Genomic DNA, 16,502 nt, shown 5'->3' on the forward strand with positions numbered 1-16,502 from the left:
AGCAGTGGAACCCCTACAGAGCTGGAGTAGCTGGGAGACTGACTGGGGTTTGGAAGTTCAGCCTTGGATAGAAGGTTATTTTCTACGTTTAAGCGATGGAAACTAGATGTTCTCCGGACCGCGCAGCCAGAGGCAATGCTAATCTTGGTCCTTTAGAGCTTCCATAGATAGTAATAATACAGGGACCCACTGCTCCTGAGACCAGAGATCAGTATTTTAAAGTTCAAGTGCTTCTTGGTGATTTAGCGCGGTTTCTTCACCCACTAAAACCGCCAAGGTAATGTAGTTTTATTCCGAGCGTCCTGAGATTCCGCCCTTGGACCTGGCGCCGGAAGTGCTGCGTGCGGTCACTTCCGTCGCACTGGCGGGCGCCAAGATGGACGCTCCGTGGGCTCGGGAGCAGCTACGGCGGCGTTACCTGTTTCCTTCCGAAGTAGAGCTGGACTGCGAGGACGAGGTCAAGCCGGGTGAGGCTCCCCAGACTCTGGGGCCCAGAGTGGGGCCGCGAGTCGGTGTCCAGGGTCCTGACAGGTCTTGCAACCCTCGCATCCTCCCCTGAGCTGCATTTCCGCATTCCGTGGAGAGCCGACTTAATGCGGGCTTGGAAACACCCTTTAAAACTAAAACTAAAACCAACCACTTCAGCTTTGCCTGTAACACGGTACGGATGGATGTACCTAGCTGCCTGTCAGCAGAAAGCTAGCAAAAATAAGTTTAGATTAGATGTATCTCTGCCTGGACATCAGATAGACGTTTCTGTATCCATCCCTGCGGGCCGTTTTCAGAAGGCATCTCAGAACAATATATGACATGCCACCATTTGGGTACAAACTACTCTCCATTATGTGTTTTTGCCTGTAGATGCACAGAATAAAAAGCGATTTCATAGGAACTAATCATGTTGGCTTCCTATAGGCTAGAGAACGGTAAGGATGAGATACAATTTATTTTAGAGCTATTTGACCTGGATATTGTAAGAACTTCATTTGTTAGCTTTTCAAAATAAACACTGGCAGCTTGTGTGCATTTTGAGAATAGCTTCAAGAATTTGTGCTAGTAGGAACCTCTCTAGAGACTGATAGCCATTCGGACCTCACTTGGAGACCAGTAGTCCTCATACAGAGAGGGCATGTTGGAATCCCTTCATTTTGTTTGCAGGGAGAGCAGTGACGTGCCTATCAACTGTGCAGTCTATGCTGTCTTCCGGGGCTACAGCTCTGGTGTGCCACTCCATGTTGGAGCTACCCCAAAAGCTGATGTCTGTTTAAAATATTTTGGTATAAATTTTATTGTAGTTGGCGTTTTCTTTTTATTAGTGTATGCACACTCATAAATTGGTACACATGCTTTTGGAGGCCAGAGATTGACACTGTGCATCTTGCTCTGTTGGTCTTCACATTTTTTTTTGAGGCTAGATGTCCCTTGGCCCCTGGATCCACCTGTCTCTGTGGATGCTGGGGATGAACTCAGGTTCTCATGTTTGTGCAGCAACCATGTTACCTACTGAACCCTCTCATTCCCCTGCTTTTGACATTTTACTTAGTTAACATAATTACTTTCCTAGAGGAAATGTGAAATAAAGTGTATGCTATACCATACTTCCGGATGGCATTGCTGTAGCTAGAAGATTATGAAATGTGAGTCCAGGATTCATTTTGCAGCAATAACCAGTATATTGAGCATATTTTCTAGTGAGTACCTATTAACTATTTCAGCAAATGTAAATCTACCATTTTTTGTTATTTGTTTGGTAGGTTCTTGGCATAGAACTCAAGGCTTCATGCATACTCAAGATATATTCTACCACTGGGCGACGTCTCTGCCCCTGTATATACACTTACCCTGATGCTCTGACAGAAGGAGTTCGCACCTTAGTGGGTGGGATTCTGGTTAATGGAAAGTTCTAGGAGATGACTTCATCTGGTGTAAAAAACTGGGCAAGTTCATAACTCAAAATCTCCCCTATTTTATAGAAACACCCACAGCTGTTGAGAAAAAGGAGCGACCTCTTCCAAGACTTAACATTCATTCTGGATTCTGGATTTTGGCATCCATTGTTGTGACCTATTATGTTGACTTCTTTAAAACCTTTAAAGAAAATTTTCACACCAATAGGTAAGAAAATGTTGTTTCTCCAGGCATAGTGACACAATGATCTTAATTCCAGAACTTGGGAAGCAGAGGCTGGTGGATCTCTTGAGTTTAAAGCTACACATTGAGCTCCAGGACAGCCTGAGCTATATTAGTGAGACTGCCTCAAATAACGAAAAAAAGAAAGAAGAACAACAACAACAAAAAACACCCAGTTGCTTCATGTTTTTCGTGTCTGTCAGTTGAATTCACGAAACAGTTAAGAGATAGTGAGATGATTCAGTTGGTAGAGTGCTTGCTATTATATTCTAAGCATGCGGATCAGAGTTTGATCCCCAGAACCTACATTAGAAAACAGACAAATGAACAGAGAGAAAAAAAAAGGAAACAAGGCAGTTTGGTGCTTCTAACCCCAGCTCTGAGTAGGTGGAGGTGGGATCCCCAGGCTTATTGACTGGTTAGTCTGCATGAGTCGGTGAGCTCCAAGTCTGTGAGAGACCCTGTCTTAAAAACAAGGTGGAGAGTGATCAAGAAAGACACCCAGTGCTGACCTCTGGCATACACACACACACACACACACACACACACATACACACACATACAGGGTTGACCTCTGACCTATATGCCCCCCCATATATACACATGTACACATATACATATATACCTATATACACATATACACATACACACATATACATATATACATGTGCATGCACACTATGACCTCTATCAGACATGATGTTGAAGCAGCTACTGATGATACAGAAAACAACAAGACACCCTTTAGTCAAAGGGTGCAGGTTTTCACACATAGCCTAGTAAGTTTTGGGGGTACAGTGTATGTGAGATCTTATCATCTTCCTATCTTATGTGGTCGTCTCGTGACCCCTCCCATTACCCTTCTATATACAGTGTTAGCTATTTGATGTGTTGAATGTGTCCATAAGCTGATTCTAGTAGTCATTTTACTCTGTTGCATACAGTAGATTACATCATTGTACCTTGTATGTGTGCAATTTAAAATTGTTACCTGTGCCCCTAGAAGACTGGAGAAGAAAGGCCTGAGAACCAGAGGTGGAGTGGGCACTGTGGCCTGAGAAAGGCGTGTTTCAGAGTAGCTAGGAAGGGGGTGATTAGAGGGTGTGACTCAGAGTTAGCTGCCTTGAAGGTCAGCGGGAGGAGTCAGGAGCTTAGGTCTGAGTCCTAGTGTCAAATGGCCCTTCCTATCCAGGGACAGATCCTGTTCTCTCTCATCCCAGGAGGTGACCATAGAACAGAAATTATGCATCGTGTGTGAATAATGTGGAGGCTATCAGGTACCAGAAAAGGGGGAGATGTAGGTGATGTCTGAGCTGGCACATGAGGACTGTGTTTCATGCCAAGAACAGTGCCTAGACATAACAGTAGAGCCATAAAAGATGCAGGCAGGAGTTTGGTCTTGCTGAATCATGGGAAATGCAGTCTTCAAAGTCTTCAGGTGGAAGGGTGTAAGACGTGAAGTAGTTCATTTAAATCCTGAGAAAGAGGCTGCTCCATCTTTCATAAGGAAGCATCTTTGTTTAAAAATACCACCTCCCACCCCACCCCGTTCTTCCATCTGTTCGCTCTTTGGTAGGTCATGTGACTTGTCTAAGTGAGTTTTAGATGGAGAACTGGAACCCAGCACCGTTCTCTCGGGCGGGTGTCTGCTTCCTGAAGGAGGCTAACTCTGCTCACTTTGCAGGCTTCTGTTTCCACACTCACACAGGCCACACTGACAAAGTGGAAGTTCGTGGTCCAGAACCAAGGAATAAGTCTGTGTGGGACTGAGTATCTTTTTTGTTTGTTTGTTTTTTCAAGACAGGGTTTCTCTGTGTAGCCCTGTCTGTCCTGGAACTCACTCTGTAGACCAGGCTGGCCTCGAACTCAGAGATCTGCCTGCCTCTGCCTCTGCTGGGATTAAAGGCATGCGCCACCACTGCCTGGCGGGACTGAATATGAACAAAAGCTCTGATCCCACTCCCCACAGCCATGTTTTTCTCTCAGCTCCATCAGTGACAAAGCTGACACTCAGTGTTCATCAGCCGGCAAACTTCGTCTCTCTTTGGTTTAGAATCTGCTGGGAGAGAGCCGAGGACCTCAAGTGGAACCTCAGCTTTGTTTTTGTGAACTTGAACTTGGGTCGAGCCCAGGATGGGTCTGGCATGGTGGCAGGGGCACTTCTGATTTCAGCAGGTTATTTTCTTCTGTGGCAGACAGACTCATTACCAGGTGTCATGGTGCCTGTTTGGCAGGTGATGGGCAGGATGCCGGGAGGGCCTGGGACTGTTGTGTGGTGAGGCCGTGCTGGGAAGGCTGACTTTTCATGGCTTTAGTGTGTTTCCTTTCCTTAGCTTTCCTAGGACTTTAATGTGAGAGCAGTAGCATTAGGAATGGTCCCCCACAGATGATGTATGGGATCAACCACAGAAGGAAGTGGGGAGCTTGGGAGCACCTGCCCTCCAGTGGCAGAGACAACATAGACATTAGACACTGGGCCAGGGCTGTGGCGATGAGAGAAAGTTGAAAGCACAGGCCTGGCCTCAACATGGTGTGTTCTTAGAAGCAAAAAGGCATGACCCCTACTAAGCCAAGGCTACTGAAATCTCTGCTTCTCCCAGCACGGTCGACACTTACTTTCTTCCTCTTTGTCTCCACAGCTGGTTTCTCTTTGGCGGAGCCTTGTTATTTGTCAGCCTGTCAATTGCATTTTACTGCATAGTCTACCTGGAATGGTACCGTGGGATTGAAGAATATGATGTCAAATACCCAACGCTGGTGCCCATCACAACTGCAACTTTCATTGCGGCAGGGATTTGGTGAGTGGATGTTGAATGTGAGTGAAAAGCAATTACAATCACTTTGTGTTTGTGATGAATGTGACCCAGAACCTAAATCAAGCAGCATGGTGCCCCAGGGAAAAGGGGGTCCCAGGCGCTCTGTTCTTTGGGGGTCTCCTTTCAGCATCCTTCTCTCTTAATCTGCCTCAGTTATTCATGACAGAGAAGGTGACATCTGCCCGAGCTCTGTGTTCTGTTTTGTTTAGTAAGTGTCTTTCACTGTGCACCGAGTGAACTCATCACGAGGCGAGTGCTGCTGCCCTCGGCCAGGGAGGACTGGTGATCCCTGCTGACCCTTCCCTTTGCTTCACGGTGCCTTCCTGCTGCCTGCAAACACTGCCCCATCTCTGTTGCCATTTTTGTGCATCCCATAAACACAGTTCTGTTCATCTGTGTTTTGAATACAAGACTGTAGAGAAGTTGGTTGTATAATCACCAGTCTTTAATATTTAACTGTATACATGCAGCGTATGCTGTTAACTTGTAGTTTGTCCCCAACGGTTATTCATTGCCAGTTGTCAATCCACTGTGTCACTGAGTCCTAGTGTATCTGTTGCGCGGCCACCCAGTCAGGCTGTTTATAGTTGTGCTGTTTGGAAGGGTGCCATTGAGACCTCCTCCCCCCACTCTGTTGGGCTTACATGTGTATACATATACCCAGAAAGGTGAGCTTCATTCCATAGCATCAGGCTTTTCCAAAGTGGTTGAGCTGTCTCACTAGCCACTGTCCCCCAAAGTGAATGTCATCTGTGTTAAGCATGTGCAGTCCCTTTCTCTCTGTTGCTCCCTAAACAACAGAGTAGTAGTGCCTTGGGCATCAGTTCACAGTGTGTGGCACTGTAAGGACCTTAGGGATATGACATAAGGATGTGGGGAAAGGTGCAGGCGATCTGCAGGTGCAGGGCTCCCTGGAAGGCCCCGAGCATTTCGAGACTTGGTGTTGCTGCAATATTTTAGAGCTAATGATCCCTAGGTAGGAAGGGACAGCTGTCATGCCTTCCCAGTGTGTCTAGTGGCACAGTGTAGCTTGTAGTTCTTCCACAGTGGAAGCAGCTGTGCCTTTTAAAGGTTACGTGTCTTTCACAGTGTGCACATGCTAAGACTGCTCAACCTGTTCGTTCCCTGTTGCCAGCGTGAACCCACCTTTGTAAATTCACATATGCTCAGAGAAGAAGAGAGGCTATTTTAAAAAGAGAGAGAGAGAGAAAGGTAGTACCTGCTCACTGAAGAAAAACTTGTAAATATCAGAAAATGTAGAGAAAGTTAAGCTTCCTCTCTGAGGGGTTTCTTTTCTTTTCTTTTTCTTTTTTTTTTTTTGGTTTTTTGAGACAGGGTTTCTCTGTATAGGCCTGGAACTCAGAAAACCATCTGCCTCTGCCTCCCGAGTGCTGGGATTAAAGGCGTGCACCCCCACGCCCGGCTGAGGGTTTATGTAAACTGGATTCTGCTTTTTGGGAAAGTCTTAAAGCTTTATGTATATTCTGCTTAAATGCCCTTCCTTTGACCCAGTGCAGCCGAACACTCGCCACTGTGAGGTCAGTATCCTGTGGTGAGGGCAGACCAAGGATTCTGTCTTACTTTGCCTTCTATAGCAGGAACATCCCAAGAAACATCAAATTAATTTCAGGCTTGTGGCTTGTGATTATTTGACATCTATTTATCCAGGATTACGTATTAAAACCCATAGCTGTCTAGATAGCTTATTTAATTTTTTTATGGTTTCCCTGGTAGCTTCTGCTTCTATCGGTTCAGTCATTGAAACTCACTTGCTTTTAGGAAGTGTTTGATTTGATTTGGTGACAAGAATACTGTTTTTTGCAATGAAGACTTTATAGCATCATGTATAGCATTGCTTTTTCATGCTATTTTAAGAGTCGTCTCGTCTTTTTCCCATGATAATGCCTGAGACGATAAAGTAGGTTGCAGCCATTTGAGTTTGTGGTCCATCCCACATGCTAACGTCGAGAGGCCCATGTCACCCCAGGTCACGGTGCAGCTTCTGTCAGCACAGGCAGAAATCTCCTTGCCATCATTAATGGTGCCGGGGCTAACGACCCGCATGCGTGGATGTCCTCGGGCCGAGCTCCCACTCCGGACTCTGGAGTGGGGTGTTTGTGTCATCCCACTTGCTGCTGTCAGCTGTTTGGTTTTGGTTTCTTTCAGCTTCAACCTGGCTCTGTGGAATGTGTGGTCATTTTTCACTCCCTTGCTGCTGTTCACCCAGTTTATGGGGGTCGTGATGTTCATCTCACTCCTCGGATAAGCTCCGGTAAGATGCTTGTTTCTAACAGTGAGCCGTGGAAAGGTCTTGCAGTCACTTCCTGAGGGCACTCTTGACAGGACTGCCTGGGAATCCCTTCCTGCTGTGTCTGTGCTGACGCGTGTCACCACTGAACACAGCTGCAAGGCCTGAGGCCACCTGCCCAATGTGGAGTTTTAAGTGCTCGTTTTTCAGAGACAGCATCATGCCTTTCAAAGAACTCATAAAGACAGCATGTGCGTCTTAATGTAGAGAAGTGCACATGAGGCCACTTTATACTGTTGGCTGGATGGTTCTTAGAAGTAGTATGGGAAATAATGGTGATCTTACTCAACTTGGGACAGATTCTGCCATTTTCTATAAATATTGGATGAATGGTACCCTAGCCCTTTTTAAAAAATTCTTTCCAGCGGATGAAGAGATGGCTCACTGGTGAAGATCACTGGCTCCTCTTGCAGAGGACCTGTGTTCCATTCCTAGCATCTGCATTGCAGCTCACATAGGTCCAGGAGATCTAACACCTAAGAGATTTAGTCCCTGTATCACCTCCACAGATGATGTCAGGCACATATGTGCTATACATACATATACACAGGCAAAACACTCGTGTATAAAATAAAAATAAATCTTCAAAAATTCTGCCCTTTTTATACTATTTAGAGAATTTATGTGTCCCTGTGGACCAGCTCCTGTCTGGTTGGGAGTACTGATAGACATCTATTAAATAAGTGTATAGAGTATGAAGAATGCTCATGCTATGATTGGGGTAAAAAAGACAATATAGTCCCTCCCCTTGTGCCACTTACATCTGACTTGGAGAAAATCAACTTGATAGGGCCATTTGCAAACAGAGGAAGTAAGACTCGGGGATGTGTGAGTGGGGCTCAGGACCAGGGTGTTCCAGCTGATGGAATGTGTGCACCCGTAGTGTGACCAGAAAGAAGAGGTACACATGAGCCTGCTGTTGCTAGTCACAGGCAATTTGCTGGCCATCACCACGCTGTCACAAACAATTATCTTCTAATATTGCACTGTCCAGAGACTGATGAGACCCATGGGGCCCCTTGTTCCTGTGCATGCCTCACTTTAAGAGGTTTAGTCCCTGTATCACCCTATTCCCACAGCTTTGACTGACCCTGATTCCCAACTTTCTCCCCCCTCCCCCTTCCCTGTGGCTGGCAATCTTGGGTTCTGACTGTTTGGCTGTTTCTAGGTGTTTGGGTGCCTTGGACTTCCATGAGCCTGGTGTGTGGCTGGCGGTGAGAGCGGTGTGGTGCTGGGAGCCAAGCATGACCTCTTTTCCTTTTGAAATACATATCTGTGTGCATGAGTGTTTGCTTGTATATATGCTTGTTTGTATATAGATGTGCATCACAGAGGTCAGAAGAAGGCATAGCATCCCTTAAAACTGGGTTAAAGAGGTTGTGAGCTTTCATGTGAGTGCAGGGAATTGAATCCTAGCCCCCTGCAAGAACAGCCAGTGCCCTTCACCACTACACCATCTCTCCAGCCACACCACTTTGCTTTTAATGGGAATTCATGAGCTAAGATGTTTCACTTGGCACATAAATGCTGGTTTCTTCCAGACTTCAGAACCTGAGTATTTAAAGTGAACAAAGCGTCCAGCTTGTCTGCGGACAGGAAGGAGAAGCTCAGTATGCATTGCTGTCTCCGCAGTGAGTTGTTTCCATGGAGAAATTGTGACTCTCTAGATCTGCTGTCGAAATCCGAATAAATGATCTTTCTCTCTGCTGTTCAAAACAAGTGATTGCTTATCAGCAGTTTGTGTTAGAACTAGCGAGTGTTAATCTGTCAGCTTTTAGAGACAGTAGTGGCTCATCACAGGAGCACAGTGCCAACAGTTTTACAGATTCTGGCCTGTTCTACTTGAAGGCTAGCTGCCCTTGTATAGGTGACTGGACACAAGCATGACAGAATCGTGTTGTCACCGTTAGTAGTCACTGGATAGCTCGTATTTGTCATAGCTTTTTAGATAAGAGGACCAAACGGAAGTATCTTATGGTTTCTTGTTACTCTGGATTTTATCATTATATAAGTTATTGGGTTTTTAACAGTTTTCAACTTATGTTCTTTTAATAATGTTTAAGTACATATAATTTTTTTCTGTAACATCAATAAAATATTTTTATAACTTGTGCATTTGGTTAATACAAATTTGGGGCTTGCTTCTGTTTTTTGCTGTTCATATTTAGAGTTAACTAGAAATTCTGTAGCCTCTTTTTAGAGTAGGTTACTCTGTGCTTAAGTGGCTTAGTAGCCACTGCTGTTTGTGCCCTGTAGGCTCCCATGACGCCTGTCATAAACACTGTGACTCAGAGGTACCTGTGCATTTGTTTTCCTGTGACGTGACTGACAAGGTCACCACTGGGATTTGGGCACACAATACCCACCACACACTTAACTGAGGGACTGCCAATTTTTAAACTGCAAATGGAGAATAATACTTGTCTTTGGGGTTAGAGAAATAGAAATACTGTTGTCAGGCACCCATTCTGGTGTCTGGCACACAGGAGAGATGTGATCAGTGAACACAAGTAATGAGGGAAAGAGAAACTGAGATGGATGAGGGCTCAGGCATAATTGGTAGAGTCAAGCCAGTTGGTAGTTGTGTGTGGAGACTCATTTAGAATAGAGTGATCCAGGCTGAGGCCAGAATCAGTTAGACAAGGATGTCAGCAATGAGGGCCCGGGACAGGCTGGCGGCTGCTGACCTACCAGGTAGAGTGGCTGTCTGGCCGTAGTGAACATGGGTTCTGATAGTTACTCACACAAACTGTCCTGGCTTGAATTTTTACAATTTAATCTATGTTTTAAAACCCAGGTGCCCAAGAGATAAATACTGTGGCCTTTGTTACTCAGGATCCGTTTAATGCTTTCATGTGAGCCAGGCCTGGTGGCACTACCTAAAGCTACTGAGGAGGCTGACATGAGAGAATCTCAAGTATTCAAGACTAGCCTGGGGCAACGTAGAGAGTCCCAGTCTCAGAAAGCAGAAAGATTGGGCCTTTAGAGTATTTGCCTGGCATGCATGAAGCCCTAGTTTCAATCTCTAGTATATTAAGTAAGCAGATACACTTATACATATAAATACACTCACACGATCATGCCTGGTACTTGCCATGCTAAACTCCTATGAATGTAATTTCTGGGGCTTTTAAAAAAATGCTTTTGTAATTATGTGTATAGTGTGTGAGTATCAAGGGGTTATGTATAGATGCCCACAGTTTCTGGCATTTGTGAACTGCTCTATGTGGGAGCTGAAACTGAACTCTGCTATTCTGCAAGATCAGTATATCCTCTTAACTGATGGGCAATCTCTCCAACCCCCAACCTCTGTTTTTATTGTAACACCTAAAGAAATGAGTGATGTCATACTATCTCACCAGGTCTAAACAAGCCAATGGGAGGGGCACCCCCTTGTGAGTGATGAATGTTGACATTAACAGTTGTAAGTTCTGGTCATCAAGGTGACGACTGTGACAGAATCAAGCCCTGCTCTGCCTTTGACAGTCACTGTGAAGACCGAGTTGACATTTGCTCCTGGCACTCAGGCTCTGGTTCAAGCCTGGTTGTCTTGCTTGAAACACCCCTGGATGGTTCTAGTGAGCAACTTGGGTAGAGACAGCGCTGGAGAAGCCAGGGTGCTAGGATGGGTGGAACATATCCAGATAGCAGTGTCACGTAGTTGGCAAGGATGGGAACCAGATGAGGACTTCCCCAAGTCTTCTGGGACCTGGCTTGGGAGGCATTGGTTTTTCTAAGAAACCAGGAGCAAGATTTAATGTCCCTGACTGAATCTGCTTTATAAAGAAAAAAAAAGTCCTGTGTGGCTAGAGAGAAAGAAGCACTTGCTGTACAGATGTGAGGGCTGCAGTGTGGATTAACCAGAGCCTACACAAGAGCCAGAGGTAGGTGGAAGTCCACCTGTGGTCCCAGTGCTCAGGACTCGGGCAGAATCCCTGGAACAAGCTGCCTAGCCAGACTACCTTAAAGGTAAGCGGTAGGTTCAGTAGAGAGACCCTCCCTGTCTTAACATATAAGGCATAGTGGAAGTTAGCCTCAGCCCGTCACACATATACACACACATGTTCCACATACATATGCTTCCACATGTGAGCACGTGTGCACACACATGTATACTACACATAACTGCACTCCCCAAAATAATAGAAACCTGGCTCTCCTTAAGCAGATCTTGTTAAGGGTGGCAAGTAGGATCATTTTGGGGGAGAGGCTGGGGACTGGGCTTCTGTGGTTAAGGCTAGGGTAAATTCTCTTGAAAGTTTGGCTCTGTAGGCCAGGCTGGCCTCAAACTCAGAGATCCACCAGCATCTGCCTTTGCCTCTGGAGTGCTGTGATTTAAAGCGTGCACCACTACTACCTGGCCAGATGACTCAGCACTTAAGAACACTAGCTACTCTTCGAAAGGACCCAGGTTCAAGCCTCAGCCACACATGGTGGCTTACAACTGTTTACAACTTCAGCTCCAAGGGGTCTGACACCCTCACACTGACAAACATGCAGCAAAGCACCAATGCACATAGATGAATACGTTAAATTAATAAATAAGTAAAATGAATGAGTAAATAAATAAAGTTTATTCTAAAAACTCTGATACCCTCACACTGATATACATGCAGGCAAAACACCAATGCACTAGATGAATAAGTTAAATTAATAAATAAGTAAAATGAATGAATAAATAAAATTTAAAAAAAAAAAAAACTCTGACACCTCCACACTGTATGTCGGTGCAGACAAAATACCAATGCACATAAATAAATGAAAAAATTTTATTTAAAAAGAAAACCAAGTTTGGCAGTGCTGGGAGTTTTAGCGTTCCTTAAAGTGGAAAGAGTTAAATGATCTAGCCAGCTGTCTCCAGACACTTTAGAACTGAGACTGTAGTCTGTTGTTCACACAGGGAAGTGGCATTAGAGAGGAGCAGCAGAGCCATCCCAGGTCAGGGACGGCTGAGAAGATGGGCAAGTCCAACAGTAGAGTACTGTTATTCCACAGAGGTCTTGCGGGTCTGCAGCTGAGGAACACTCCCTAGACCCTTGGAGTGTGATTCACTTCCAAGCAATCTGAGCCTTAAGGATAGCTGTAGTTTTTCTTTCTTCCCTCGTTCAGTAGTTTTGAGATTTGTTACAGCTCAGGCTGGCCCTGAACTAGCTACATAGCTCAGGCTGGCCTTGAGCTTGTAAACTTCCCATCTCAGCTTTAATGCTGGGATTACAGGCCTTTGCCTCCAATGGCCAGTTTACAAGTCTTCGCATGCTTTACTTGGAGTTCAGCCCTCATGGCATTGACAGAGTCATTCCTCTGTGCGTGTAAATGTAAGATTTCCCACCGACAGATAAACATCATCTTAAACTTTCTCATGTTTCTTCAATGAGGCCTATTTCTTTGATTTCCCCCTATACTGTAAAACCACCAAAGAATTTCCTATTTATTTTCTATCTCTTTTCCTATATCTTGAGAACAAATTCCAGGGAGTATGGTGATAAAGTACCTGTGATCTCAGCTGCTTGGGAGGCTGAGGCGGGAAGATTTTGAGTATGAGGCCAGTCTGGGCTACATAGGAGATCCTGTCCCAAGTTTTTAAAAAAGCGCTGGGGCTATAACTCAGTGATGGAGTGTTCTCCTAGTATGTATGAAACCCGGAGCTTGAGCCACAGAACCTTAAGAGTAAAAAAGAAATTTCATTACAGCATGTGAAGCGCGGAGGATGTGTGATACAAAGGAGTCACGAAGGATATGAAATGCCTGTCCTTCCCAGCTCATACCCTAGCAGGAATGAACAGACATGAGTCCAGCATGCCGTGAGCTAAATATCCAGGGCATCCTTCACTGCCCCCAACACTTGCACCTTCTCTCTTGTGACAATCATCAGAACTTTCCTTACACAGCCCTGTGTCCCATCGACAGGGGTCACTGGAGAAAACCTCCCAGGTCTCATCTGATCTTTGGACTCAGTCCCGCTTTCGTCTGTATGTTCCGGGTATCTATTGCTGCATAACAAACCACACCCTCATGTACGTGGCTTGAAACAACGGCCACCATTTATTCTGCTCAGGAATCTGAAATCTGAGCAGGAGTTGGCTGGGACACCTTGTTTCTGCCTCACAGGAGCAAGACTCAGCTGGGATTGGACAAGCCCCTTCCAAGATGCTTCATTGAAGTTGGCGGTGGGTGCTGGCTACGGGGGTTCACTCTTTGTTGACCTCTCCATGGGGGCAGCTTGGGTTTCCTAGATTCAAAAGGAAGGGCTGTGGCTTTCACCATCCTTAAATACATGTATGACTAGCTGATTTGCAGGTGGAGCCTACAAGTCAGCATCACGGCTCTGACTGGGTAATGGCAATATGGTGACTGTAGTCCACCAGCCTGTACTTCCAGCTGCCCAGACTTGGATCTTACAGTCTAACTAAGTCAAGGACACATGAGGTAGCTTTGGCATATGGTGCTGGATATGGTCTGGCAGGAACCGGCCAGAGAATCGTGCAGATCTAGAGGGTTGAAGGGTGAAAATGGCCTTTTACAGATAAGTTATTTTCCATCAGACAACTTCTCTCCTATTTCTGACAACTAAGTGACCACAGGACCACAGTTTCCATTATGAGCTGGATACTATCTGATCTAGCCAACCACAAGGTTGCTCGCGCACAGTGGTGTCTGTTGTCAAGCAGATGTGGCATGTAAGACGTAGAACAAGTTGACCTGCAGGTGGTCCATATCCCTTCCAGACTGACACCTGCCTCATGGCCTCAATTCTTCAATCCACATCCACAGTAACATGACACTGTCTCATGAGAGGAGAAGCAGCTCAGGCCATGTTTACAGGTGCTTCTGCATGGCAAGATGGCACCAACCTAAAACTGGACACCTACAGTCTTACAGTCTCACCTAGTGCTGACCCTGAAGGACAGTAGTCAATAAAACCTCTTCCTGTGAGCCAGTGATTGACTGGTATGGTCTGTCTTGTCTGAATAAAGAACTGTCAAGAGTAGAAACCTGCCCAGGGCCATGGGTGGGTTCTGGGAGGTTCAGTGACGATCAATGATGTGGAAAGATGAACTATCTGAAAACCAAGACATGTGGGGGAAGAAGGCTGAGGGTGGATCTCCAATGGATACTGTATAAAAGCTTGCACCTCAAAAGAACTATGACCAGCAGGAATCCACAGTGTTGGGTGAGCCCAGCAGTAAACAGCCCACTGGGCATCTCACTCTGGGGAATCTGCTTGGGAGAGGTAGGGCTGTATTGGGCCCTCTTATGGAGGGAGTGGGGATTTTTCCCTCCTGGGCTGGACACACAGAATGTCCCATCAGGCTGTTGCTGACATTCTCATCTGTCTACTTATGGGTGTCTCATCATGCGATCTCACACACATTAATGAAGGAGATGTGACCATGGGAGGGAGTGGGAGCCTCAGCTCAGTCAGTAAAGTGCTTGCCTCGTAAGTATGAAGACCTAAGCTCAATCCTCAGAATATAGGTTAAAAAAAATATGTCAGCATGATGGCACACACTTATAACCCCGCACTGAGGAGGCAGAGTTGAATGGATCCCTGGGGCTCACTTGATACTCATCCTAGCCTAGGTGATACTTGATAGTCATCCTAGCCTAGGTGATAAGTTGAGGCAGAATAGGAAGCAGGAACTGTTCTGGACAAGTGACACCTAAGGTTGCCTTCTGGTTTCTACACATATGCACATGTATGTGTATCCCCGTATACACCCACGTGACCATGGTATTAGCTCAGAGATCATTTTAATGTTTACTAAAAGATCTCTTTAGAAAGTGAAATGACAGAGAGGGGAAAAGCAGCCCCTCTTAGGCATGTGGTAGCATTCTGTCCATGTGGGCTTCTGACTTTGATGCCTACCCCACCACCGTGCACGGAGGGATGGGAAACCGCCTGCAAGGTGAGCAGGGATGCACTACGGGAGCCACGGAACTCTTCGATGCTTCGAACATCATTTCAGAAGGAAAACAACCTCAGCTTGACTTTGCCAGTGACTAGCTACCACGGGAAAGGTGTGCAGGAAAAGTGACAGGATACATTTACGTTCCGGAATGTCTTCTGAGATCCAGTCCCTTGGCAGTCAAAGGCTCGTTGGAATCTGTAGAGTGACATAGGTTTGGGATTGAGTAGGATAACATTTGTGGGCTTTTGAAGTTACAATTATGTGTCTATTTATTGAGTGTGTGTATATCACTGCAGACCTATGGAGGTCAGAGGAAAACCTGGAGGAATTTGCCCTCTCCTTTCACCATGTGGGGGCTGGGCATCCAACTCGGGTTGTCAAGTTTGGTGTCAAGTGTCTTTACCTGGGGAGGCATCCCACTGGTCTCATTTCTGTCATTCTTAGCACACAATGGAACCCCCTCGCCACAACTGCCTCTAGCTTTCCACAGGATAGCTAATCCAGGCATGGCATTCGTTTGCAGATGCTGACTCCTCCTGAGATCCTCTCAGCCTTCTTGGCAGGGGGCTTTCTGGGGTGCCTGTGTCTCCTGGAAGGGCTGGGTTGCCTTAGATTGCTGGAAAGTTTCACCGAGGAAACAGCGGATCTCATCTGACCATTGGCTTCCAGGTCTGCCTGGCCTTACTGAGTCCTCTGGACTAAGTGCAGAAAATATCTCAGTGCGGATTACCTATTTATAAATGGAATGAACAAATGATTTTAATGATGAAGGCGAGGCAAGTCTCCAGAACTCCTTGGGCCCAAGACGTCTTGCCTCTTTCATCCCATCCCCCTTTAGCAGTCATCACCAGCGGTTGCCGTGCCCGTGTGCAGGGTGTCGTGCAAATAAAATCCGTGGGTTTCCTTGTTAAAATATGAAGAAATTGAAATCGGCTACAGCAGAGCGTTAAAAAGAAGGCGGAGCGGGCGTCTCGGCCTGTGCTTTGCCTCGCGTTGTCCTCTCCGAGCCCGATGTCTCGATTGCTCCCCATTGCCCTCTCGCACCACACTGATGGGCTCCAGGCTCTCCTCCAGGTCACGGTCAACCATAGGACGCTCTTTCGCAGAAATCCGCTGCGCTTCCTCTTGGCACCAGAGCGGAACGCCTAGGGGACTGTCTCAGTGCAAAGCTTTGGAAAGGAAGCATTTGGACTCTCGAGACTACAACGAGACCACTGGGGACCTTTTTCCCTGCTCAACTCTCTCTAGAATCATCTCCAGAAGAGGATAAGGAGGGATGACATGTCCTTGTGTAGTGGCACCACTTAGCCATCGTCGAGGCTCTCACTCAGGTCCCCA

At 46.1% G+C, this 16,502-nt stretch overlaps 1 protein-coding gene across 1 annotated transcript; it reads left to right on the plus strand.

Annotated features, from left to right (window-relative positions):
* The first annotated feature begins 224 nt into the window (after positions 1-224).
* Positions 225-9,365, plus strand: Tmem128 (transmembrane protein 128). The gene is made up of 5 exons (XM_021163185.3): positions 225-467; positions 1,974-2,115; positions 4,770-4,928; positions 7,113-7,218; positions 8,796-9,365. The coding sequence occupies exons 1-4, from the start codon at positions 377-379 to the stop codon at positions 7,210-7,212; spliced, it is 492 nt and encodes a 163-aa protein (XP_021018844.1). The 5' UTR covers positions 225-376; the 3' UTR covers positions 7,213-7,218; positions 8,796-9,365.
* The last annotated feature ends 7,137 nt before the right edge of the window (positions 9,366-16,502 follow it).

Source organism: Mus caroli, unplaced genomic scaffold (assembly GCF_978045245.1).
Source record: "Mus caroli unplaced genomic scaffold, Mus_caroli_1 scaffold_4, whole genome shotgun sequence".
NCBI lineage: Eukaryota > Metazoa > Chordata > Mammalia > Rodentia > Muridae > Mus > Mus caroli.

What these genes read in the sequence shown, in the direction of transcription:
- Tmem128 (XM_021163185.3), top strand. Translation starts at nt 377, where the DNA reads ATGGACGCTCCGTGGGCTCGGGAGCAGCTACGGCGGCGTTACCTGTTT. An exon ending in GAAAATTTTCACACCAATAG is followed by an intron (nt 2,116 to 4,769) that starts GTAAGAAAATGT and finishes TTGTCTCCACAG; the next exon opens with CTGGTTTCTCTTTGGCGGAG. An exon ending in TTCATTGCGGCAGGGATTTG is followed by an intron (nt 4,929 to 7,112) that starts GTGAGTGGATGT and finishes GGTTTCTTTCAG; the next exon opens with CTTCAACCTGGCTCTGTGGA.